The following is a 26,788-nucleotide window of genomic DNA, read 5'->3' on the forward strand; positions in this document are numbered from 1 at the left end:
ACTTTAGTTGGGGGGACTTAGGTATGCACGGAGGACAATTGCACAAGTCGTTGCAAACTTTTTGCGAAGCCATGTTAACTGCCAGTCAATACACGAAATGCGAATGATATGGCTTATTTGTGTCCTTCGGATGTTGGCCGACCCTTTATCCCAACTTCCTGCCTGCCGTATTGAAAAGCCAAAAACCCTATGACTTATTCAGATGCTGTTCGGTTCGAGTTGTCTCGCTCCCTCCCTCTTACTTTGCTGTCTTCAGCTGAGTTTCGAGTCCTTATGACTCACGTCATTAATTATACGCCACGTGTCGCAGTCCAGGCAATTAAATTTACGCATTTAATCAGGAAAGCGCCCCTCAACGTAACACACTGGAAAGACTGGGCACCTCCAAAGCAAACCGCATGCTCAACGTGTGTACTTATTCCTAAATAAATTGCATAGTCCGCATGTGTAATTTGCACAGGACAAAGAGTTATTTACTAAATAATGTTATAGTTTCCTCATTTATTGTATTGGTGACTAATTTAATATGATGATAACCACTTATTATTTTAGCTTGAGATGTTTGAGTCGACATTTGTATGGAAGATTCTATTAATTTTGTTATTATAGAGATATTCTGTGTTCCCTCAAAGAGAATACGATTTAAAAAATTAGATCAGCGCACCTCTGAAAGCTTATTCAGTTTCTGATTCCACGCAATTCCCTGCAGGCTTTCACTAACGAGCTTACATTCATTTCTCCTGCAACTTTAATACATTCATTAGGATTATAACGATTCCCCCATGTCGCATATCATCCGTGGCTTACTCAGGGGTTGCAAGCCCCGGGGAGACATTGGCACACATTTCATCGAAGTGCCGGTGGCTGTCCGCCAAATTGGCCAAGAATAAATGAACGATGGGGACTTACGACCTCTCTTGCAGGTGTAATTATATTTGCTGTCTTTAAAAACGGCCAGCGAAGTTGAATATTTATCCATGAGGACATGGAGAAAGAGATGTTGCTAATTGAGAATGGGATGGTATGTCCCAAGCAAATTGTATATGGCTTTCCAGTGAATTTTGTACACTTTGACCTTTTGGCCAGGTCCTAAGTGGCGGTCAAGTGGCCGGCGTTATAGGGCGACGATGGCCCATCGTTTAAATATTCCAAATCCCAAGTATTTCATTTCGCCTGTGCGTGTGCTCACAATTTCCAATTTAATTATACACCTGACCGAATTTGAATATCCCGGCCGTACCTCATACATACATACATATGTATGTACATACATACATACATATGTACATACATACATACATATGTATGTGATCATGTAGTTTATGCGTGGCCATTCTCATGGCCGGGACTCGTAAATTTAACGCATTAAGATATTTAAATAATGTTTTCCCCTTCTTTCCCGTCCGTGCTATATGTGAAATAATTTTTGGTAATGGCATGCAACGTGATTAGCTCCAATCATGCCACAAATTCATAAATTTCAACTGAAGAGCCAGAGCTTTTCCTCTCTCTCTTGCGCCTTCCCATGTTTTTCAGTCATTGTCGCTTTAATTTCCTAATGAAGCCATTTAGTTGGCGAAGTGTCGCCAACCTGATTTCCATATAAATGTATAAGTATGTATAAGTATAAGTATATATATAAAAAGTATGGCAAAAGTTGCTGTTGCGGTTGAAGTGTTTGATGCTTCAAGGAGATTCAAAACCGCAGATAAATTTAGAGCAGACTTTTGATATTCCGGTTCTTTCATCAAGTGTAATTAATTAGGTCCAGTTTGGCTTATGCAAATACCCCTTTTGGTTAAGTTAAAAATGGAATGGATTTAAGAGAGCACGAGCAGTGAAAATATAATATATTTCTAGTCAACGTTTAATTACAAATGCTTAATAAATTTATTAACACATTAAACTGCAAGGCCACTAACTTTATACTTAATCGTTTAAACTCTTAAAAGCTTATGAAAATATAAAGTGATTTCCGTAAAATGTATAAGTTGCAGCTTATAAGAAAAGGTAAACCTTAAACCGGTTGAGCTTTATTTCCTTGAAAATGTATTTACATGGATTATACCCGTAATTTTAATTCAATATCAGCAATGTGAAATCGCTCACCTGAATTAGGCTAAACATATTTTTCCTTTTGCAGTCGGAATGGAACTTTTTTTGGAAAAAACGGCATGACCTCGTTTACTTTCACATGAACACATACTTTACTTTAGGCAACATTTTACCTTTCAAATTGTGAGTCGAAAATTTAAGGCTCGGCTTCGCCACTAACCCTTTGAGTTGTGGAGATGCGTTTGAGCACTTTTCTCGGTTTTGAGATTGGATTTTTCTGTCAGGTTCAGCGTGCATTTTCCCTGCCGAATACTTAGGCCGAAATTTGTAGAAATCTGGGTAAGGCATTAATGGGTCGGGTCCGGGTATTTGGCACTCAGAGGCACAGATTTGAAATGTTACGTGCACACAAATACACAAACACACAAATCATACGTCAAAATCAAAATTAATCCGTTTTGTGTTATATGCAGCAATTGAAATTATGTGCTTAAAGGCTTAAAATCAGCCCAACAAAGCCCAAACAGGCAAATAAAAAAGGGCCAAAGCCAAAGCAACAAAAAAGGGATCGCATAAACCAAACACAACAACAAGCTACCGAAAACAGAAAACAGAAATGTTACAATCCAACAACAATCCCCAAACGCAGCACAAATTGCGTATGTTCCTCCTCACAGTTCCCTGCACACACATTTCCTCTTTTTATCCAACTGCCGCCATTATTTGTGTTTTTATTGCTTCGTACATGAAACAAAAAATAAAACGCGTTTGGAGTTTGGGGCAAGGTGGCAAATCGAGGCAGAAGAATGGCGGTACGCCTGCCATTTGCAGCAACTGTGTGTCGGGGCCACTTGAAAGAATGGCATAAAACGCCACTGACACACCGTGACACATGCAGCAGCAGAGACCCAAAACTGGAAAGTGATCGAGTTTTGAATACCCCTTCTTGGCTTTGAAAAGTTTGTAATAAAAACAAGACCCCACTCTGACTCTGGCTATATGGAGAAATAGTGTTATAAGTAGTATAACAATAATATCTACTAGGAGTACCTATCTTAGCATTTACGAGAAATCAACGATGACTTAATACGATGATCGGACTTAATACTTTTTTTAATGGTTTCAGGAGTGGCTTTGCTTCGGTTTCTTTGGTTGTGTTCAGCAACCAGGCCAGCATACCCTGCAAATCGGTTATAAAGGCAAACAATAACAGATTTATTGCATATTTCGCACTGGTAATTGAGATTAAACAGTTGCAAAAATAAGAACGAAAACAGCCGCTTGGCATTTCATAAACCCAGAGGTCGTCCCACACACACACAGAAAACGGCTATAAAGGCAACGCATAAATTTAAAAGCTCGTATATGTATCGTTTTGGCCTTTCCCTTAGTCAATCCTTTGTGGCGCCGCCATCGATCCTGGAGCCCATCATTTGGGTCTCCATCCTTCTGGCTGGATTGTAATTCATTTTAATAATTGTCAAGTGCCGCACTTATTTATGACAAACTTTTAATAATTTAATTGCTGGCCCAGCAATGTCCTCATTGCCGCTGTTGTTGTTGCCTTTGCTGCTCTTATTGTTGCAATTGCTGGATTTGCCGCTGCGTTCGCATTTAATTGATAAATGCGTTGGGGCGGCAAGGAGCAGGCAATCGAGCGGTTGCCAGCTGTAATTATAGATGATTTGAATAATTCAATGCTCATGCCTTCCCGTCCGTCGCGTTTTGTTTACGCAATTAATTGTGCGGCTGTGTGCCCGGAGAATAATAACAACAGCCTGGAACAGTGGCCCAAAACAGGGAATTACGGAGACTTTTGAAGGAAATTCTCATTAATCCCAAAGATACTTAGCTAACGTTGTATGTATACCAGCTGTATGTACACCAACAGCAGATTCAGATGGAAAGTAACACTCTTAAATGTACTTGTGCAATATATGGTGAGAGTTGTCCGACTTATTGTTCATTCAGAAACCATTTCTACTCAGTAAATTGTGACTTAATTGTAGGCTTCTGGTTGCAAGTCACGCAAATTAAGAAGTTTTTATAATTACTACCCTCTAACTTGCTAAGCAAACCCTTACATTCCTTTACTTTTTACTTGTGACTTAGGAAGCAAATAGAATTCATATTTTGTTTTTTTTTTTGTTGTATTTAAGATTGCGATTTAATGAAAAATGTTATATCTCCTTATTTATATGCTATATTCATATAGAATGTTGTTTATTTTGTGTGGCTCAAATTATATACCTGTAAGTACGTTTTGAGATGGATACAAATATGGACCTTAAGCCAAGCTTTTGAGCTTAGAACCATTCTAAAGTACAAACAACTTGTGGGATATCTTAGAGCTCCCAACTAGTTCCTTATTTCTATACATAAAATTTAGTCATTTTTGTCAGCCTCAGCCACTGTGCACATGCGATGGGGTTGCTTGGTCATCACTCATTTGTCGCCCTGTACTTTCTGTTTCCATCGTGCACTGTCATTTGCTTGATAAGCATGGAATACATATATCCAAAGCGTTGCCGCACAGTGGAGCCGCGACCACGCCCACCGCACAACATGACACGCCTGAGGCCTCCAATCCCGCCTCTCGTACGGCCCACCTGGCGAACGTCCTTGGATAGTTTGGCGCTCGGCGTTCATAAGCAATTCATGTGTTTTCCGTAAACACTTCAATTTAATTTTAGTGCCGCGGGCGCGAAATTGCTCTTAAATTATTAAGGCAAAGAGTTATTAGAGCAATCCTTTCGCGAGTGGGGCTCTATGTAAATATATCTCCCCGCATCTGCAGATGAGAGTCCTCTGCATCCGGCTTAAAGTTCAGGTGCGTCGCTGATTGCCGGAGGGATTGGAATTAACGGAGGTGTCAGCACACGGTGCAAAGTTGTCTAGTTTTTTCTCCCTTCGTATCCAGCACCGTCTGGGCACATAATTGCGGCAAGTCGAAGATAAATTACCCGAACTCAAAACTTTGACCTAAGCGTCGTTTCCGTGAGTAAGATTAATGATGCGGCAATTGCCAAACAGCTCCGAACCACGTGAAATAGCCAGCAGTAGCAACTATCACAGCAACAGACACTCGACAACTTTATGGGATTTGAATCAAGGGTTGTGCTCTGGGTGGAACATGGCTTGGAATGGGTCGAAATGGGTTGGAATGGGGTGAAATTGGCTGGGCTGGGCTGGGGCAACATAATAATTCTGATGTCCATGAGTGCTGGCGGCTGTGGGCGCCACATGTGGCACCCCCGCATGCCGCACTTAGGTGCGAATGGGTGCATATTTATGGATACAGATACTGGGATACTCAGCAGAAAAGATACATTTATTGCTATGCCATAAACTTTGAGTAATAAATTTTATTTTTATTGTTCTGACTGACTCTGCTTGACTGACTGACTGACTAGCTGGATGGCTGCTTTTTTGGTTAGCTCCCGAGTACCGGGAAATCACCTTGTTAAGGGTAAAGTGTGAGGGTCGCTCTGCCAAATTGGCATATTTATGACCGAAAACAGTTTTGCGAAAGGCGCTGCCAAAATAGCAAAAGCGATAAACGACACTTGAATGAACTGACTAAACTGTGGAAGTGAATGTGGATGTGGATCTCCGTTGGTGTGTCTGTGTCGGGGTGTGATTTATATGGCCAAGGAATCGGTGCCGAGTCAAACCAGTGCGGTGCTAAGTTTCTTTTTAAAACGGCTCGCAAGATGAATGTATCTTAAAGTTTGCGCCGTTCTGCTAATGGTTTCATAAAACCCACTGCATATGTGCAGCTCCCATGCCAAAGATGGATCGTTTTGCATCTGTCAAGGTGTGAGATATGGCCAAGAACTGGCCTTAGACTTTTGCCAGCAAATCGGAGCTAGTTGAATGGATGGCTATATTGTGGAAAAGTGGAAGCGAATATGTGGATAAAATGTAAAGTGTCGAATTGAGGAATGGTCCAAGTAATGTGGTCATTTGAGCATTCAAAATAAAGATAAATCAGTATATAAAATGGCTATAGTGTGTCTCATAATTACGTGTTTAATTTGTTCTTATAAAGAAGAGTATATCCTTAATAAGGTCTTAGATTTAATACCAAGCATTTCAGGAAACTCCTGCTAGGATATAATAACTTATCCTTTCTACTAAGGTACTCCTGTCGAAAGGCCCGGCCAAAGTTTGCCGTATTCTTAATTGACTTGACGCCGATTAAGTGTAATGTATCTTGAGGATATTATATATATATACATATAATGATCCCACTTACATACATACACATACGAAAGGAACACCTACTGCCACGTAATCGCTTGCCCAAGAACCTTTTTCATGTTCGGCTGCGTTAAATACACGCTCACAGTTTGTTAAGTTCATTTAAAGTTTTGATCCCCGTCTGAGCGACGGCTTTAAAATCTGGTTTTCTTTATTTTTTGGGATGAAAAAGCGTTGGTTGGCCTTCTACAACAGCAACGGCATCTGGAGTTGGAGCAGCAGCAGGAGCTGGAGCATAAATGGGAGCAGCTTATGGGGCTGAGTTTAAAACCGACATGCTCACATATGCATGCTCTGTGTGCGGGGAGGCAACTTACATATGTTATTATCGCACAAACTCGCAAATTCTCGACAGAGATAGGGCGAGCCGAAACGAGCGGAGAAACTGCGAGCCAGCAACTCCCAAATGTATGCTACGTTTTGCTCTTATTTCATGCTGCGCTGCGCAACTCGCGTCGTCGCCGACAGCGGCGTTGGCGTCGGCGTCGGCGTCGCCGTCAACTAACAGGACATCATCCCCAACGGACGCTCATCATATTTATTCTGGTCCTTGTCCAGGACTTTCCTGCTGCTGCCGCTTCTCCGTCTGCTCCTGCTGCTGTTTGTTTTGCAGCTCGTTGACATTTCATGTCACTGTGTCACCGGCATAAAAAATTAAAAGTATAAAAATGATGCAGACTCTGCGAGCCACTCCCACTTAAACTCCCGCCCGCCCGCACTCTCCTTTGGCAAATCGCTGGCATTATATGCGTAATAAAAACTTGCGGTCTGCCCCGCCTAGCAGCCTGCCTCTTGTTGACCTTTTCGTGGCATTCGTCCTTTTCCTCAAAGGAAGATGATGGCGGCAAAGGATTCCTCAGTAATGGGAGTGTTTGTGGGGATTGACACTTTATTGTATAGTTTGCTCTTTGGCCGCATCTTAAAGTGGGGAAAAGGGTATCGCATATATTATGGAAATAAGCGTATAAAACGTAAAGGGAAAACGAAATGGGATTAAGATAAAGATAGTTCTGTGGGTTTTTAACAAATACAATATTATAACAAAAAGCTAATGAAAATACTAGCTTGTAAACTAACTTTAAGCCCGCTACTTTATTTTTAATAATATTTATATATAAATATTTATTATATATATATCTGTTCCTTAAAGAGTATCCATGGTACTCCTTCATTCCACTTTTCATTCACTCATTTATTCTGTTCGCTTGTTTTAAAAGTTTGGTCCGACAAGGTTGAGGGTCACATGGACGCAGCGCCCGCATCTGCAGGGTCCAGTTTATGGGGCAGGGGGGTCGTGTGTGCGTGACAGACGTTCTCTGTCCAACATGACCTACCACCCATCCACCCACCAGCCCACAGACCGACTCCCCCTCTGACCACCACTTGTTTCTGGCCCGAAGCGTTGCCTGTTTGCTGCTTGTCTGTCAGCCAACAAGTTAGTCATTTTCTGTATCAAAAAAAATAAAACGCAAATAAAAAACTTTTACGACATATTTATCTTTTTCGTTTTTATTCTGCCGCCCGTCGTCCAACATCCTGACTTCTTCGACTTTGTCCCATTCGAATGTCTGATGTATCGCATGTGTATATGTGTGAGAAAGGTGCATAAAGGTTGATACTACTTATATATACGCACTCAACTGAGTGATGTATCATTTGTTTTACATGGTCCAAGCGATGCGAAAAGACTTCGATTTGTCACCATCAGCGTAATGAAAAACAATCAGCAAAAGTGCCGGGCGGAAAACTGAAGCTTTTCTGATTGGTTTTTCTTCTGTCAGTCGGAATTTAATGTTTTGTGCATATGGCAAATGACAGTCGGAAGCTTAGGTAAACAGTTGGCGAGATAAGATTTATTAAATTAGAATATATTTATTTAATTGAAACGAAAGATAGATGGGACAAAGTTATGGTATCCAGATTGCATATTTATGTGATTGATTGCTAAATATTTTCATGTCAGTAGAATTTTCCTTTTTCGAATTCCAAAGAACTTTATTTGAAATCAAATTATTGCAACAATACAATAGTATATAACCTTTGCGAATGAAAAGCAGTTTCAGAATCTACCACGCGGAGGCTAGTTTTCGTTTTAAGCAATAGTATAATAATTTTTTGGTAAGCCCCTGATTTTCGGAGTTTTTCTTCTTGCAAGCCAATTTAAGAGCTAAGCCGTATAATTTCTGCTATCCTGACCTCCCGCATTACTTTTTTCAGCATTTTTTCAGCCATATTTCATGGTGTATAAAATATATTTGACTTTTCCGAAGCTTTGAGCTGACTGGAAATAACTTACAGACTTAGGCGAATGGGAGCGGGATTGAGTGGCAGTCTGCACAGGGTTTTTCTTCTTGGCTCCTAGTTTTATGGCTGGTCGTAATGTGCGCAGGTACCCACACATTGGCGCACTCAAGGTAAACCGTCGGGAGTCTTAAAGCTCAACAATCGTGCTAATGGCCCGTACTCGTCCTTGTCGCCAGCGTCTAGTATGGCAAGGTTCCGTGGCTCCATGGCTCCATGGCTCCATGGTTTCATGGCGGAGCCGAAAGTTTTTATTTGTTATTATATACTTTGGCGTGTCAAATAAACATCACACATCCAGCGTACATGAAACATGTTTTATATGCGACTTCTCTGCGGCTGTTGAGGCCTCTACGTGTTGTGGTTGCGCACTTTCTTCTGACTTTCATCAAAGCCGAGAGAAATGATTGATTAGAAATATATTGAGATTTGTTTGAATTTTATTGAATTTTATTTAAGACACTTAGTCAAATTGTTGGTCTTCCGGCTAATAAGTTACTGCTGATGAATAATTTTTTCTTAATCACTTTTAATAGTTAAACCTTTTTTCCGCCAGTGCATATTTTCTTTTTAAGGCTAGGCATTTTCATGTGTATGAAAGATTGCATGGCGGATGAGAGGGAGTTCGGCTGGCAAAAGAGGACTGTGTCACACGACTGCGGCTCATTTGCATGAGTTGTCGCAGGCTTTTAGTCGAAAACTTCCTCCGTTGCCATTTGGCGTGTTGGACGCGCAATGAGGGGGGCTCGTTTAAGCCAAAATATCAACATTGGTTCAAAAGTATTACGAAAACAATTAAATCAAGTTAATTGTTTTTACGCACCGAGCTTGCAAGCAGAATGCTTGCGGGCTTAGGTTTCACTCGTGTCTGGAAAGTGCTGTGCGGGATAAAAATTGTCGTAAATACAATTAAAACTTGGGTGATGTAGATGCTATATGACTGTATATTTTCTGCTTGAAAATCAATTAAAATTTTAGCTCATTTTAAAAATCGGTACTTACTGTTCTTTTACATGATATTTTATATTTCATGAACGAAATATGTATATGCATATTTTTGTTTTGTGCCACGGTGCGTAGTTGACGCGTGTGGACTAACGTTAATTTTATGCCATTTCATTTGCTTTCGCTTTTCAAACGTGTGATTTATGCAAAGCAGCAACGAATAAACAAATGCCCTCGGCAAAAGGTGTCTCCACACAGTGGATTTATGTGAGCCAACGTGCTGAAATGAAACGAGCGAATAAAGGAAAAGTGGAGACCACTAGATTATAAGATGCTATCTATAGATCGCAGATTTCTAAAGAACAAACCTCTTTCGCTTCCCTTTCAGGATGCATTTGTATCTGGTGCTGATCTCATGCCTGGTGAACTCCTCGCACTGCTGGCAGTTCGACGGCGGAGGTGGCCACCGCAGGCCAAGGAACACCGGCCGGGGTCCACCGTCCTCGTCCGGAGGCAGGGGATCCGCCGCCCTGTTGGGCTCACAGCAGCAGGACATCCTCTACGCCTGTCCACTCAACTCCATGTGCCAGTGCGCCGGTCTGCCCAACGAGACAAGCACCCTGATTGAGATTAATTGCAACGAGGTGGCCCTGTACAAGTTTCCAGGTAAGCGACCCCGCCATATCCTGCGATCCTTTCGATATCCTGTCCTCCGGCTCCGTGTATCGCCTGTCAATGTGTCCTTCCAGCTTGTCACGACTTATTTATGTGGCAAATATTTTCATTGCCAGTTGGTCATAAATTGCCATGGCCGCTGCCCTGGACAAGGACTCGTCGGTCGGCTTCTTACTTCTCTCATTACCCATTGCCCATTTCCCATTTCCCATTTCCCATTTCCTGTTTCCCTGACCAACCAAGTGCCTTTGGGGTCTTTGTGCTCCTGTCGCCTGTAGCTGGAAAAATGTAATTTTTTAATGAAGCCTCAAACAGCTTTGTCGCGGCCCACAAATAAAACGAAATCTTACATTTAAGTTTGCCAATTAGTTGTAAAAATAAAGTTTCCTTTCATTTTATTTTCTTTTCCCCTCTTTGTCTTTTCCGCTTTTCTTTCTCCCCTTGTGCCGTTGCTTTCGAGAAAGTTTTATAACGATTGCTGTGGCAAATTCCACGCAAATTTTGGTAGTTTTCATACCTGGCACTTTATAAGTACAGAGGTAGATGGTTTATAGTGTGTAATATGCACACTTTTCGGTCACATAAGAAGGAAAGTTGGCTGATGTGAAATAATACTTTTTATTTTTTTTTACCAATCTATAGAACAATCAAAGTGACTTGGAATTTAAAGCTAATTAGCGAAACAATTGTTAGTTGAAAGTAGACAACTGAGCACCTACTTTTCAGGTAACCTTCTGGCCACAACAATGGGTTTAATTTCATTAAAAAGCTTATAGCTCTCCAGAATTCATAAGGTAGGTATTTTACAGTCGGGAGACTCAGCGAAGACTCTTGCTCCCCTTTTAAGTAATGAATGAATGGCAAGTTTCCATAGCTCCATTGTCATTTTCCATTTCCATTCCAAGCGCAAAATGTTTCTCATTGCGGTGGCTTCTTTTCTCCTCGCTTTGTGTGTGTTTTGAGCCTTGTGTTGAAAATATTACCATTCTACAATCCGCTTCCTCTTCGTTAACAACTGTGACACGCCCACGGAGTCGCCTTTTTGGCCAAAAGTTGCCGCATAAAGTTGCAAAAAAAGAAAATAACAGAAACAAAATAATAAACAAAGTTGTTGACTGGCAAAACACACAAAAATTGGCCAGACATTGGCAGCACCGGGAATTGGGAAGACAGGAAGAGTGGAAGAGTGGAATACTATTGAAAAGTTTGTCTCCTGCTCGGTGGCCTCCCCGGAGGATCCGAAATGGCTACTCCGCATTGGCAATTTATCCTTCGTTTCTTATGCAAAACTTTCCAATTGCATCTGCATTGGCCTTTGCTTTGATGAAAAACTTTAAAATGTTATAACTAATCGAATTAAAAGTAATGACACGTCAGCAAATTCCAATTTATATTTCCTTTACTTCCATATCACAGGGACATAAAGCCTGTTCTTACAGCATCAAGCATTGCACTTCAAGCAGATGTCTCAACTCTAGGACTATCTATATGAATGTTATCCCATATATATAAATGACAACGTTGATGGGGATGTCAGCGACAACGATTGCATTCAAGCAGCAAAAGAAATGTTGCAGCTGCAAAACTTTTGGCAATTAGCAATTCTAATGCAAGCGGACACACACAGAAATCCAGAGAGATGCGGGAGAAAGGAAGAGAAAACACTTTGGTTGACAGCCTGGCTAATTGCGTGCCACGCCCCCTGCTCCCGCTTTCTCCAGCCTGCTCCCCTCATCGAACCGACTTCCTGCCTGAACCGTCACCATGTGGTCGAGCAGCCCGAAAAAATAACCACAACTATGCACCCAGAAATTTGAAAAGGATAAAAATGGGAACTGTGGTGAGGAAGAGGATTTGACAACTGTAACTGGGGACACAAGTTGGAAATTCATTTAATATCTCAAAATTTCCAGTGCGTCGCTACCGCACACAGAATATGCAGCAGTGACACTTTTGTTCCTGCCCCGAATATTTCCGTAATTTAATGTTGAATTCCTATTGTCTACTGGGACGTAACAAAAAAGAAAACATGGAAAATAGTGGATCTCCAATTTAGATTTATTTTTAATGTTTCATTTTCGGGCTCTCTCCTGCTGGTCACTTTCATGCTTGGCCAGAGGCCGTTTTGGTAGATAGCAGCATCCTTGGTTCGATTTGGCCGCAATTTTCATGCCGAAAACTATTTGCGACCGACCGAAAATCGAAAATGAAAGACGACAGTTTGCCCACATGCCGCATGTTTCCTGGGCCTGATTCTTTCTCTCCATTTTGTGGTGCAGGACACCAAGTATATGGATATAAATGGTAGTTTCCCAGCCCGAACATCGCACCCACACCCGGTTCCTGTCTTTAGTTGCCTTCCTGAATGCCGGGCCAAAACAATAACTTTTCAGCTGACGTAATCTTCATCAACACACGGACGCACAGGCTCTAAGGCATCGGGTTTGAATGTCGTAGCAGATTGTTACCGAGCCTCGTACAGCTTTAGTTGGGCTAAAGAACACAAATTGTCGAGATGATAGAGTTAGAATTAAGGCCTACACGATTCTCGTCCACATTTTATGGTGTCCCCTTAGATGACTTCCCCTAAAATGCTTCCATAAGAAATAATAAGAAGTGCTCATATTTGCCACATAGTCTGTCATTTTGAAAAAGGTCAAGCATGTTAGATAAATTATAAAAATTAAAATTGAAAAACATGTCTAAATAATATAATGCTTGAATACAACGAAAAAGAATCGAAAGACTGTAGTTATTACTTAAATATATTCAGTACCTTAGCTACTTAAAGTCTCAGGAAATTTTATAAAATAAATTTTTGGTTTTAGTTTAAGGTTCAAACAAAAGTCAAAGAAATTTCGTTGGTTTTAGCCGAGTTAATATTGCATCTATGCTGCCACTGCCCGCCCCCTTACCACCCACCAACACTTGGCTGTTTGTACTTTATTGTGTTTTTTCATATACTCGGTGGGGCAAGTTGAATAAACACTTGGCAAGTGACGCAAAACGAGACGAGAACGTCGGACGTGGACGTGGACGAGCATACAAACAGCTGGGAGGATGGGAAGTTTGGGAGTGGTCTTCGCTGTTGTGCCTGGAAGCAAAAGTAAATAAATAAATATGCTTGGCATTTTGTCAGAGAATTGACTTGCGGCCATAAAGCAGCACAAGCCAACAACGTGCGATGGACTCCAGAAGGAGTCTCCATCCAGGTTCCGTATATGCACATCTCCATGCCCAGTCTTTGGTCTCCAGTTCGCTGTACCCATTCCACCAGTTTGTTTTCCGAGTTCATTTCAGTTGGTGGACCCTAAGGCATGGAGCACGGGGCCAGAAGTTTATTAACGCCATATGTGTTGTTGCCGTTGTTGTGCTGGTTTGTCCACTCCTGACAAAACACTGGCAATGGCTTAGATATGCACACGCCCCCGCACACACATGCGTACTTTCTCCATATACGCATACATATATACATTTGTTTTGCGAGTATATATGGTTGGCCTTGCATGAGCAATGCGCCGTGCTTTGGCCACGTGTTTGCTGCTTGGTCAAGGGAGGCGCACGCGTGTCAACAGGGCGTATGATTAATATTGTATTAATATGCGATATGTAATTAAGATGTAAGCTGCTCTGTGCTTATATTACTTCGTGTAGCGCATGTATGTCCGGCCTCCGTACCCGTAATGCAAACTATATATGCATGCATTGGCATTTGAATAATCAACTATCTAAGCGTATCGCCGATACAATCATTATATGGGTTTATGCGTACAAAGCTAACAGTTTAGTTTGGTCAACACTCGAAAGCACTGGCTTGATTATACTAGAGCAATTGATTATTAATAGTACTGTTATTTCAAGATACAATTTAATCGCTAATACTTTCTCTTTGCTTTCAATTTACATAATTTTATTAATTTCTATGTACTTAAGCATTATATTTATTACGAATACAATTATGCAAGTACTAGGGAAATTTCAAGGTTTTAAAAGTGTAATTTAATTCAATAGCGACGCATAAGATATCAGAAAGAAATTTCTTCCAGCGAGTTTCCATAAATTGGAAATAATTAGTCTTCGTGTGAGGTAAAATGCTCCTGGCCCCTTTAAATGTCTTCAATTTTTGTATGACTCAGTTCAAACCCGAGGGAAACATCAAAGCCACAATTAAATTACGATTCGTTGAGCATGTGTTAATTAAACAGGAGCAGCGGGGGCGGACGAGAGTCCTTGGAGTGCTTGGGACGAGGGTCGCGGCTCTCAAAGGAACTGGTCACCCAAGGCGACTTTCGCATGGAATTGGAGCTCTTCACAATCACACGCACACATGCTTGTGGCGTAGCCATGTGTTTCAGCCTGATTATGGCAACGGCTGCTGCTGCTTGCGACCAAAGGGAATTTCCATGTCATGCTTGTCAACTTAAATTATGGCCTGACCTTACCTTAAGCATTCGGCGGGTTGGGAGGCGGCGAGGCACTGCTACAAATGACACCACCCAACGCCTACCGCCTACAGACCACAGCCCACAGCCCACAATCGACCACCCACTCCCTCAACCCGATCGCCGACATGGTAAATATTTTTTGGTCGAGTGGCGTGGCATTTTTCCCACTCTCCCCGACTTTGTCTGTTTTGCTCCTCTAGAATTGGTACAAAACTGGAAGAGAGACTGACGTGCAACATGAAAATGCACTTTTCGCTTTTAATTGAAAAATGTCCTCTCTTTTCGGTTGGCTGTTTTGGGAATTTTTTAGACCAAAAGTCCAAAGCGGAGGCGCATCTATTTCTGTTCAACCATTATTCCACCGCATTTGCTATGCACATATTCCTGTGTCAGTATCTGAACCAAATCACTGACATCACGGTCGCGTTAAAGTCAAAGCGAAATTCGCGACTAAGCCCGGATTTTCAGAGATTGACTCAACCATCTGCGTTTGGCCAAAAATTAAAAAAAAAAAACAACAACAAAAATTGATCAAACTTGACTGCAGAGCGAAATAATTAAACATCAATTTGATGAGTTCAGACTGAGAAAAAACTGCGAACATCAAAGCATTTAGACATAGAGAAAAAATACCGCATAAAACGAAAGCTGACCAGCAATTGATTGTTCCTTATAAATATTCAATGCGCCAGAGAGTGCAAAAATCAATCGCTCTATGCTTGCCAATTTTTCTTTATTTTTTATTGTGCGCCATGGAATATTTAATAAGTGAAAACGCACTGATTCCCGAGCAAATTTTGTTGAGGTTTGACTGGCAGGGAATTAAGCTCGAAAAAAATATGCAATATGCATGAAATCGTTCAGGGAAAAACTTTTAAAAATTGTAAATCACTGAATTGTTTTTTCTTAACACACAAAACGGTATCCCTTCCATTCAAATGGTTTTTTTAAGCTAATTAATTCAGTCTTGACGTATTGAAGTTTCAGTGAGATTAAAGTAAACCTGATACGGTCGAGGCCACTCTTAAATGTTATTATTTTAAAGATTCTGTTTCAAAAATATATTTTTAACGAAATAGAAAGCTTACATTCATTTGAAACCTTATATATTTTGGTAAGGTTTCTAATAGAATTGGCTACTTCCCATTCACAATTTAAAAAGTTAATCGAGCAATCGAGTACGTTGCGTTTCATTGTTATGCTCAGCCAAGATGTAACTGTCTTTTGCATAGCCATAAAATGAAATTTGTTGGAATTTTTTCGGGGACGATGGCGAGTCGCTTTCTTTTCTGCAGGCAGTGCCCGGATCCTGTGCCTCTGGCTCGACCGGAAAACGAGCACAAAATCGAAAGCGTGGCTTCCTCGCCGGAGGGGAATTGGTTTGGGCCACGGGCAATGGACGATGTGCCATGGACTTGGACCTCTCTGGTCCACCGGTTTGCTGGGTCCATTGTCTGATGACACGCTGATGACCCATTTGCCTTAACGCGCCGGCGATCAAACTGCCAAAACAAAAGCCATCATCGTTAGACGGGGAGAGACATCTATGTATCGGTTGGCATAGGGAATTGGCGAAAGCCCCTGCATATTCCCTCGTTTATGGTAAACGCTTCGGATGCCGTTTAAAATCAATTTGAGTGATGAACTGATAGCCGCCATCGCGGAGACGGCTCTTACTTTGCGAAGGGACTTGGATGCTTTCGGTACATCCAATATTAACGCAATTTCCCAGCAACACACGGTGAAATATTCATTATAAGTAGCAGTGGTAGCTGGAACAACTTTTTCCATAAGTTCAAGTCCCCAAATATATAGATTATTATTTTTTTTTATTATCTTAGGGTGGCTTCATATTATTTAGAAAAGAACTTTCCACTCATAACATAACATTGTGATTTAAATTCTTAACTGTATATATGTACATTTTTGTTCTGTCAAATCTCTGATCCATATATCTTCTTTACCCGCTCCTCCGCAGAGTTCATGCACAGTAGTGTGCGCTACATCGAGATGTCCAACACACATCTGCAAAGTGTCGACGATGAGACCTTCCAGGGATTGCGTCTCAAGACACTAAAGCTAATCGACAACGAACTGCAGGATATATCCGAGCGGAGTTTCAGGTGAGTGCTTTCCACTGGAAAAGTGGCGAGTCACGTTGGCAGGAGGAGCAGTGGAGATGGAACCCAAGCCCAAACCCAAACCTGCACAGGCACACCTGCCAGGAGAGGGAGATGATGACAGGACAGTTGGCCGGCCTATTTACATGACCCCTTTTCCACCTGGGCGCGTGAGAGTGTGTGCATGCGTGAGAGTGTGTGTCTGCCGGTGAAGAGTGCTTTGTATATTTTTACAACATAAACCTGCAAGTTGTAAAAAAGGCGTAAAATTAAGTTTAACAAAGCGAGGACGGGTGGTGGCGTCGCGTTTTCAGCGGGGCACTCAGGCTGAAAATGCAAGCAGGAAATGCAAACTCACACACGCAGCGGAAAACGCAAAAAAAACCAGAGAAAATGAAAAACTTTCAAGCGCTATTTGTTTGAGTGTAAAAACTCACAAAAAGAGAAAAGCAAAGCAAGATGAGAAGGGACGGTAAGGGAACATTTTAAGTGCTAAGCCGAATAAATAAATGCTCTTGATATGCCAATTTTCCGCCCTAAATTAGAAAAACTTCTCAGCTTAATGTTTTAAATACTAGATTTGATTTGTGACAAAATGTAAGCCCTGGAAGGCTTGACTATTAAGCATTGTATGGAATGGATCTACAGCTAAATATAACTGCAATGTATAATTTTTGAATAAAACGTATATAGTGTCAACCAATTTATAGAAACCCGTTAAAGTGTAAGCGGCCAAATAAAGAAAAAGTTAACATACGCGAAGAGATATGTGATTGTTGCCCTGACTGTAGTACAGTAAACACAGGCTCGTATTTCGTCAGCGTTTTGTGATTCAGTTCGCATTACACATCACACATTCGACTGGGGCTGCAACTTTCCATGGCCCCTCCGCGCCCCCTTTTGGCCACGTTATTTTGTGTGTGTAGAATGGGAATGGGAGAAATCATGGGGAAGAGTCGACCGCATTTGGCAGCATTTTTGTTTTTTTCTGCTCTTCATCTTATACGCTTTTTGTTGCCATGAAATGAAACGCGAAATTTTTTAACGAGCACAAAGGATAACCAGAGTTGGGGTCACGCCCCTTTACCGCAGGCGACCGCCCACCCGCACACACATTAAGCTGCTAAAGTTAAATGGAAGGCCGCAGTTAACGGATGTGTGCAGTTTCCGGGAAAAAGAGCTCAAGGGGTAGTTGGCCAAAGACACAGTTACACACTCCGATGGCATTAAGAATTTAAATCAAACTAATTAATGCTCATAAGGCTGGCAAATGTGGTTAACGTCTACCTTCACCCACCCCCCGCCACCATCGACGTGCTTCTTTTTCTCTACTCCTCACTCCTACCGCATACCCCTTGAAATGCTCTGCATAATAAACTCCGGCCGCAATGTCTATTAGTGGAAAAGTTGTCTGGATTAAATTAGGTATGCTAACTAAGAATATCTTGGTAAATGTAGCAGAGTACACAATTTTAATAACTCGTTATAGAGTTCTCATTAGGCTAAATGCACCCCATTTAAATATGCTTAGAAATCTATTTTAGTGCGCAGATGTGTATATACTTAGGATATTAGCAATGCATTTTGTGTATAAACACTACGTAAAAATAACCTGTTACTTAATTTTAAAAGTGCAAATTGCATGTACAGAAACCGCTGCTCACCGGCCCTTGCATTTGCCTTTGCTCTCCTTAAACAACGCATGTTTGAGGAGCTACACGCTCTTGACCGCAGGTGTGGTCCGTAAAGGTTTCATTCACATATACCTACATTTGTAGTCCAAACTCCCAGTTAGATATATACATGTGTGCATCTGGGTGCCTTTATTGCCCACAAGGGAACACTCACGAGAAGACTTGATTCCATTTTCTGTTGCGGACTATGATGCCATATGTAAAAGTTCCCATCAATATTTCAACACTTATGTATTTCAAAAATTGCTAATTAATAATTTACACAGCTACATTGCTAAATTAAGCACACGCACATACCACTAAGGTTGTGTGGTCTGTGTATGGATCGGCTTGTTGTGTGTTACGTGTTTGTTGCGTGTTCAGTTGCAAAGTGCCGATAAATGCGCACTTCTCCGGTATTCCAAGTACATAGTACATATTCGTATGTACATATGTACATGTACTAGCGTACTAGCGACATGCTAGTGGGGATTTCCATGGAATTAGAACGAAAGAAATGTTGCGAGTGTTCAAAAAGTATACAAGAAAAAATATGTTTAAATAAATTTGCTATTATGGCAGCTTCAGCATGGAAGCCACAATATCCACTATTAATCCGCCATTTATATCTATTCCACTCACCCTTACATTGCAATGCATTACCCAAAAGGAATTAACCTAAATAGTAATAATATTATATAAGAATAATAAATAAATAACAGTAATAAGCCAATAGTAGTTCCTATACCCCGCCTTTTCAGATATTTAAAGATAGTGGATATACGCGTCGGGCCATTCAATGTATTGTTTTTATAAAGAAGAAATCAGAACAGAAATTTAAAATGCCTACTAAATATAGCTAATTGTGAGTACTATTTGTCTGAATCGTTAGCAATAGTTAGAAGTCATTCGGCAATAATAAACCAAGATAACATCAAGAACTACCGGCAATGACGAAAGAAAGCCGGAAAACAAAGGGAAGGCAAGGAAAGCGGGAAAACGACTGGCGCAAAGTGGTTTAAAGGAGCCGCAAAAATTTGGTTTTGCGTTTGATTCCTCGTCGCATAAACAACCAGACCGGGAACACAACAACACCGAGAACTACAAAAGGATGCCGCTGCGCTTGTATTTGTTGTTGCCGTTAAGGAGGAGGCTGGAACTTGTTTGAAAAACCTCGTGGTTTTCATAATTGAGGTCGCTGTTCCCCGAACTCTGTTTCCTTTTCTCTCCTCAGCTCCTTGCTTTGAAATCGAGGGTGGACCTTAGTATAACTATTCCTCAAAACGATATCAGTTCTATACAATATTTATTGAAATGTTCCTTATTTATCGTATCACAAGTAACAATATTAAAAAAGGATTTGTTTGCAGTACGAAATGTGTCACCACTGCGTATGAGTTATATCAAATATTAATTATACATCAGGTTAGCCAATAAAAGCAGCATGTTACCCTTTAAATGCAAATGAATATTACTCACCGTATGGACAGAATACAAGAGCAGTAAATAAATCACTTTATTAAAAGTGCGTATGCCTTATGACTAACGCGCATGCAGTAAAAGCAATCTGAGAGATTTTGTTACCATGCCCTAAAGAAGTGGCTTATGAAATCATTAAAACTTTAAGTTCCAATGTGGTCCACTCCTTTGCACATATGTGTGTGAGTGTGTGTGCTTTTGGTGGGTTTGCGGTGCGTGTGTATAACTATTAATGGGGACCGGAGAGGAAGGGAAGTGGGTGCCACGGAGAGGCAGCTGGGGTCGCCTGGGTCGCCGTTGCTACGCGTTAATTAAGTTTAAATATTTGTTTTCCGACTTGTGTGTGGTATATGTCAAAAGGCAGGCAGCACGTCAATTTATATGAGCCATGGGATGGGGAATCAGATGTTGATGGAGGATGTAGCAGACCCAAGCGGAAACTGTTGATAGTTGTGAACAAAAGTTATAGTGAAAGTTTTGGCCATTATATATTTTTGATAACAGACCCCACCACCACCCCCTGCAGTTCGTGTGGAATGATTTGGATAATTTTATGCAGATAGGCGTGGCACCTCGTTCGTCCTCGTTTTCATCGTACTTCTCCCTTTGCAGCACGATGACCCACTCGCTCATGACTTTGGATATATCTGGCAACAAGATGCAGCACCTGCCACTGGATGCACTGCAGCGATTACATTCCCTCTCGCGACTGGTGGCGCAACGGTAAGTCTCGTAACTATTTTAACGTAAATGGGCATAGCATGAGACTAAATATAGAAGTAAGATTATCCTAACTTTGTGAAATACTGTTACCTATTCTTCAGCAATCACATCACCACCTTGGATGGCAACTGGGATGCCCAGCATGATACTCTTCGATCTCTACATTTATCCGACAACGATATAACCGAAGTGGCGCCGAGAGGTGGATCAGTGGAAGTAATTTCCCAAAGCGACAACAGCTCCCAGCCTTCCAGTTTGGCCGCTGTGCAGACCAGACTAGAAACGAGTAATTCCGTTTATCCACCATCTCCGAGCTCTGGTGATCGGGCGACAGGCGGTCGTCCCTTCGAGCAGTTGCAAAAACTACTTTGGCTGGATTTGTCCAACAATCGGATCTACCAAGTGGCCGGGAACTATCTGCCGCGTTCCCTGGTCACCATGGACCTGTCCAGTAATCTGCTTACAGTTTTCCCCCAGCAGCTCTTTGAACAACTGCCGGAGTTGCGAATCGTCAGTTTAAGGGACAACCTTATTCGGAGTGTGCAGTGGAAAGAGCTTCAGGTGAGGCCACTGCGAATGCACCTGGAACGCCTGGATCTCGGCCAGAACTGCATTGAAAGCCTGGAGTCCGACTATTTCCAGCAGAACTATTCAGATGTTCATCTGAGAGCTTTGAATTTAGAGCAGAACTTTGTCACCCAGCTGCCAGAGGCGGTGTTTAAGGCCACGGGCATAGCCCACCTAGTACTGGCCTTCAATGCGATCAGTCGAGTGCATCCATCGGCCTTTGAGGGTCTCACAGACACTCTGGAGTATCTGGATCTGGAGAGAAACCGACTCACCACCGTGCCTGTGGCCTTATCCTCACTGCAGCACCTAAAGTACCTCTATCTGACATCCAATCAGATTAGTCAGCTGAACAATCTTCCCTCGTTCACTGAAAATTTACGCGTTCTTAGTCTGAGTGGCAATAATTTCACCATGATCCCTGTTCTCGGCCTGAAAAACTACACACAGCTTTCGTACTTGAACATGGGTTACAACTCTATCACGGACATCCCCGAAGGAATTTTCGCTGTGGATTCCTGGGGCAGCAATCTGCAAACGATACTGCTGCGAAATAATAAGATAACCCATCTTCATTTAGGATCCTTCGCGGGACTAGACCAAATTCAGGAGATCAGTTTGAGTTTCAACGACATAACTATACATCATCCTTTGGTCTTTGAGAATGTTTCAAAAACCCTCAAGATTCTGGAGCTCTCGTTCGCCGTCTTTCCGGCCAGAAGCCTGGAGAGTCTGGACCCCCTAGATGCCCTCTTGCCACTTTCCCAGCTTATTTGGCTGGGCCTGGACAACAATAATTTGAAGCAAGTCTCGAATGAGTCCTTCGCACAGATGAGGGAATTGAGCTATATCAATCTGAGTTTTAACCAGCTAAAGACACTGCCCCGCGGACTCTTTCAGTCCGAAGCTCATAGTCATTTGGTGGAAATTGATTTGTCGTACAATGCCTTGGAGCGACTCGATTCGCAAACGTTTAATAGCCTCGGGGATTTGCAGACACTTAATTTGCAATCGAACCGCCTTAGGACCATAGCTCGCCATGCTTTTCACAATTTGGAGTTCCTACGCTACTTGGATTTGTCTTATAATCGCCTGGTCAACATCTCCCATGGCGCCTTTACGGTGCTGCCCAATCTGGCTGCCCTGGATATGATGCACAATCAGCTGTGTTCGCTGTCGTTAAAATCTTTTCTTTATGTATCAAACACCACCACTCCATTACGACTCAATGTGAGTCACAATCACATTGCCAGTTTTTATGACGAGCTGAGCAGCTACATGTATATTTACCAGCTGGACATTAGCCACAACCATGTGACCAAGTCGGATAGCTTTACAAACCTGGCGAACACGTTGCGGTTCCTTAACTTGGCCCACAACCAGCTGGGTTCTCTTCAGAGCCATGCCTTCGGTGACCTGGAGTTTCTTGAGATTCTTAACGTGGCTCACAATAATCTCACCTCGCTGAGGCGTCGCAGCTTTCAGGGCTTGAATAGCTTGCAGGAACTGGATCTAAGTCACAACCAATTGGAGCAGCTGCAGGTGGAGCAGTTCTCGAACCTGAGGAAACTGCGAATCCTGCGTATCAATTCGAATCGGTTAAGGGCTCTGCCACGAGAAGTGTTTATGAACACGCGACTGGAGTATCTGGACATAGCGGAGAATCAGTTAAGCGTTTGGCCAGTTCCGGCTTTTACAGACATCGGATTCACTCTCCGCTCCATCCAGATGTCCCACAACAATCTAGAGTACTTGGATGCCTCGATGTTCATCAACTCGCAGTTCCTGTACGACATCAGTTTGGCTCGCAACCGCATTACCATTCTGCCGGACAACACGTTCAGTTTTCTGAATAATCTAACCAACCTGGACCTGTCGCAGAATCCTCTGGTGACGACCAACCTGCGGGAGGTGTTTGTCCACACACCGCGCCTGAGGAAACTCAGCATCCACCACATGGGGCTGTATGTCCTGCCGCCGCTGAAGCTTCCCCTCCTCTCTTACCTTGATGTGAGTGGCAACTATCTGCAAGAGCTGTCGCCACTGGGTTCCCTTCGCCATCTGCGTCACGTCAATGTCTCGCACAACAAACTCACAAATGCGAGCTGTGCGGCGGAGCACTTGCCGCCATCAGTTCGCGTATTGGACCTGGCCCACAATCCGCTGCGCAGGATAACGCTGCACGATCTAGCCAGCTTGCGGCACCTGGCCGAACTGAATATCCTGGACGTGAAGGTAACCAATCCGCAGGCATTTGCCAAGCTACGTTCTCTGAGGAAGCTGCATGCCAGTTCGCATGCCAATCTGGGTGAGATTGTGGCCAGGATACCGGGTCTGCAGCAGCTGAGGGTGCACTGCCTGGAGCCAAATATCGGCCCACAGCTCTTCGCCAAACTGGCGAATAACACGAAAATCCGGCTCCTCGAGCTTTATGGCAGCAATGTGCAGACCATTGCCCCGGATGTCTTCACCGGGCTATCGCGAAGTCAACGACTGCAGGTGAAGATCTCGCACACCCGCATATCCGACCTCCCGCCGGGTATATTTTATGCCCTGCGCGAGGTGCCGCACCTGTCCATCGACATCTCGCACAATCGAATCAACGCCCTGGCCGCCGACAGCTTCTACCCCAACAAGAGCTACTGGGATGCCGTGGGAACGCGGAGCATCATGGGTGGGCTCATCACCTCGCACAATCCGCTGGAATGTGAGTGCGGACTGGTGTGGTTCGGTCACTGGCTGCGCCGATGGCTGAGGGAATCAGCACAGATAAAGGTCATCCAGAAGGATGACCTCAAGCGCATGGTACAGGTGAGTCGGTTTACCTACCACTTTATTGTTCACCCTTCTATTTAACCTTGTGTGAAACTTAATTTTTAACCAAAAGTTACCCCTATCGATTGCCGATATGCGCGTAAGCTTTTTGATTATTTTAAACCGTTTTTTAAGGTATTAATGCAATGCGAGTTAAAGTTCTTTATTTTGTATGTGGCCTAAGGAGATGCATTAAACATACAAGTTAATTTTGTAATTCTCAAATATTCAATACTTTATTTGAGAATGGTTTGTGATACAAAATCTATATGCCACTTCTTTCTCATTTTAGAGACTCAAATTTATACAACTTATCCAATTAATATGGCTATATGGCAATGCACTGATATCCAAATCATATTTACTTCATTTTAACTGATTGCGAAATGGTGCTAATGAGATTCTATTCCATTTCCTTAGAGAGCCCGCGCCAACACCTGCCACGATCCAACATCGGGTCGCCACCTGCCCATCCTGGAGATCTTTCCCGAGGATCTGCTCTGCCAGGCGAGCGCGTTGAGCAGTTCTGGCCAGCGCATATTCCTGTTATCCTTCGCGATGGCCCTTCTGATACCCATTGTGATGACCACCATGACCCTCTGATGTTGGCTTTAGTTGCCGGCGAAGTATGTTACCCACAGATAGGAGCGGACTCCGCTGATGTGGCTAAAGTGCTGAAGATACTCAATTGATCATTGCCTGTATGATATGTACATATATAAATATATATAAAATGAAGAACTTAAACTAATCGGTAGGTACGAATTTTTGGGATATAGCTAATTGTGAGAGCCAGGCCCGCAACAATAAAGATACAATTAAATAAAAGACAAGCAAATCGGTTTATGTCCACTCGTAATTGATAAGTTTTATATACATACGAAAAAAGTATATTTATAAGTAGTGGAACGAGTCATGTGCTGGGCATTTTCTTTTTACGTTTTACAGTTTCTTCCTCACTATGATTTTTGTTAAAAAATTGTCCTAATTTCTTCCACTCGCCAACACGAAGTTGGTCATCTAAGTACGGCTTTTACTTACTCTGGTTCACACTTCCGGCGCCCAATACATGACTTGTGTCTTGGCCAACATTTATGGTAATTAATGCAATTGATTACTTACACAGAACCATACACTCACCAGCGAACATATGATGATTCCTAACACACTCACACACTTAGAGAATAGTTAATAAACCGTTTTTCATCTCCATAGAACAACATAGATTCATAAGATGTTAATAATAGTTATATAACTATTTTTAAAACGAATTTGCAAAACCAAACTAATAATACAAAATCTAGTTTTATTTGCCTATAATTTACAATTAGACAAGGCCAATAAGTACATTTAATATAAATACAAATACACATTTAGATAAATCGAGATATATAAAAGGATATACACTAATAATATGAAAATTATTGGATAGCAATTATTAATTGTTTTTTAAGCAAGAGTAGCGGACATTGCACATATAACAGCTAAACTAGAAAACGGTTAGCAAACTTTACGGGCAGTCAAATTTTAACAACACACACGCAAACATATATAAGTACATATCAGTTTGGCAAAAAAATAATAATAATGGTAAAATAATGAAAAGCATAATCATGTCATACACAGACATACATAACTCCAAGCAATTTAACTGAGAGGAATAAATTACGAAATAAAAACGTATCCTTGTTTTTACGTTCATTACTCACCATTTCATTGCATTTTATTTTTTCTTTACCTCTTTATATTATTTCGGTTACAACAATGACAATCGTGATACTAATTGTAGTTGTTTACACGACGATGATGCAAAATGCACAAGTAAAATAATAATAATGATATTGGTAAATATACTATTGAATGAGACAAAGTGGACAAATGAATTATGGCAAAACAAACAAACGAAAAAGCTGCTGGTATTCAATTTTTTTTCTTTACCTAACCATTCAGTTTTTCAGTTTTTTTGCCCAACAACCCATGTCCCCAAATAAAAAAGAAACCAAATGGAATTTTTATCAAATAATATTGTACATACAGCAAACGGAATGGAATGTTCATTATGTTTATTCAAGCCAGCGTTTATTTCCAATTATTTTTCAATTTAATACGCAGCGGCTGAAAAATGCGAAATTTAAATAAAAGAAGAAGTTAAAGTAGCAAATGAAAAACTGAAAATGAATATCGATACTGAAAATTGAATATGAAATAAACATAAAATGATAGAAATATTAACCCTTTGTGTTTGTCACTGATGAGAATTGTGTTCAGTTACCGCTATAGTTTCGATTTTCATTTTTTTCAATCCCCATCCCCATCAGCTGCGGACCCCAGAGATTAGCCTTCAATGAGCTTCAACTGCGGGTAAAGCCGCCCTGCAGCTGTTGACCCTTTTACACATTTTAGTGTGAAACTTGACTCAAGGCAAAATAAGTTGCGGCAAATTATGTGCGGGAGACGCGGTTGCCCCAGGTGGCTCCACTCTCGCCATCCAACTTGTGGCACATTCCCCCACTGTCTTCCATAAAAACAGCACGTAAAGCGGGGAAACGAGCAGCAAATTTACAAGGACCCGGTTGCAGAAGGGCTGGATGAGGAACCCCTGGTCAGGCCATAATTGGATTATCGGCGCTCAAAAGTGTTTCAATAAGAGCATTCCATTGCAACCAGATCTTGTTTGCCACCCTCGGCGGAATGATGTTCTGCACGGCGTGGAATGCAATGCATGGAT

At 41.9% G+C, this 26,788-nt stretch overlaps 1 protein-coding gene across 2 annotated transcripts in view; it reads left to right on the plus strand.

The window, feature by feature from the left end:
- LOC120457203 (chaoptin) overlaps positions 1-26,212 on the plus strand; it is a 38,271-nt gene extending 12,059 nt beyond the window's left edge. The window contains exons 2-7 of one of the 2 annotated variants that reach the window (XM_039644572.1): positions 9,953-10,230; positions 16,663-16,807; positions 20,569-20,679; positions 20,781-24,057; positions 24,134-24,160; positions 24,481-26,212. In XM_039644572.1, the coding sequence (XP_039500506.1) occupies positions 9,954-10,230; positions 16,663-16,807; positions 20,569-20,679; positions 20,781-24,057; positions 24,134-24,160; positions 24,481-24,663 (4,020 nt within the window). In that variant the 5' untranslated portion in view covers position 9,953 and the 3' untranslated portion in view covers positions 24,664-26,212. The remainder of the gene's footprint in view (positions 1-9,952; positions 10,231-16,662; positions 16,808-20,568; positions 20,680-20,780; positions 24,058-24,133; positions 24,161-24,480) is intronic. The other variant, XM_039644580.1, reaches the window with a different exon arrangement.
- The last annotated feature ends 576 nt before the right edge of the window (positions 26,213-26,788 follow it).

Source organism: Drosophila santomea, chromosome 2L (genome assembly GCF_016746245.2).
Source record: "Drosophila santomea strain STO CAGO 1482 chromosome 2L, Prin_Dsan_1.1, whole genome shotgun sequence".
Lineage (NCBI taxonomy): Eukaryota > Metazoa > Arthropoda > Insecta > Diptera > Drosophilidae > Drosophila > Drosophila santomea.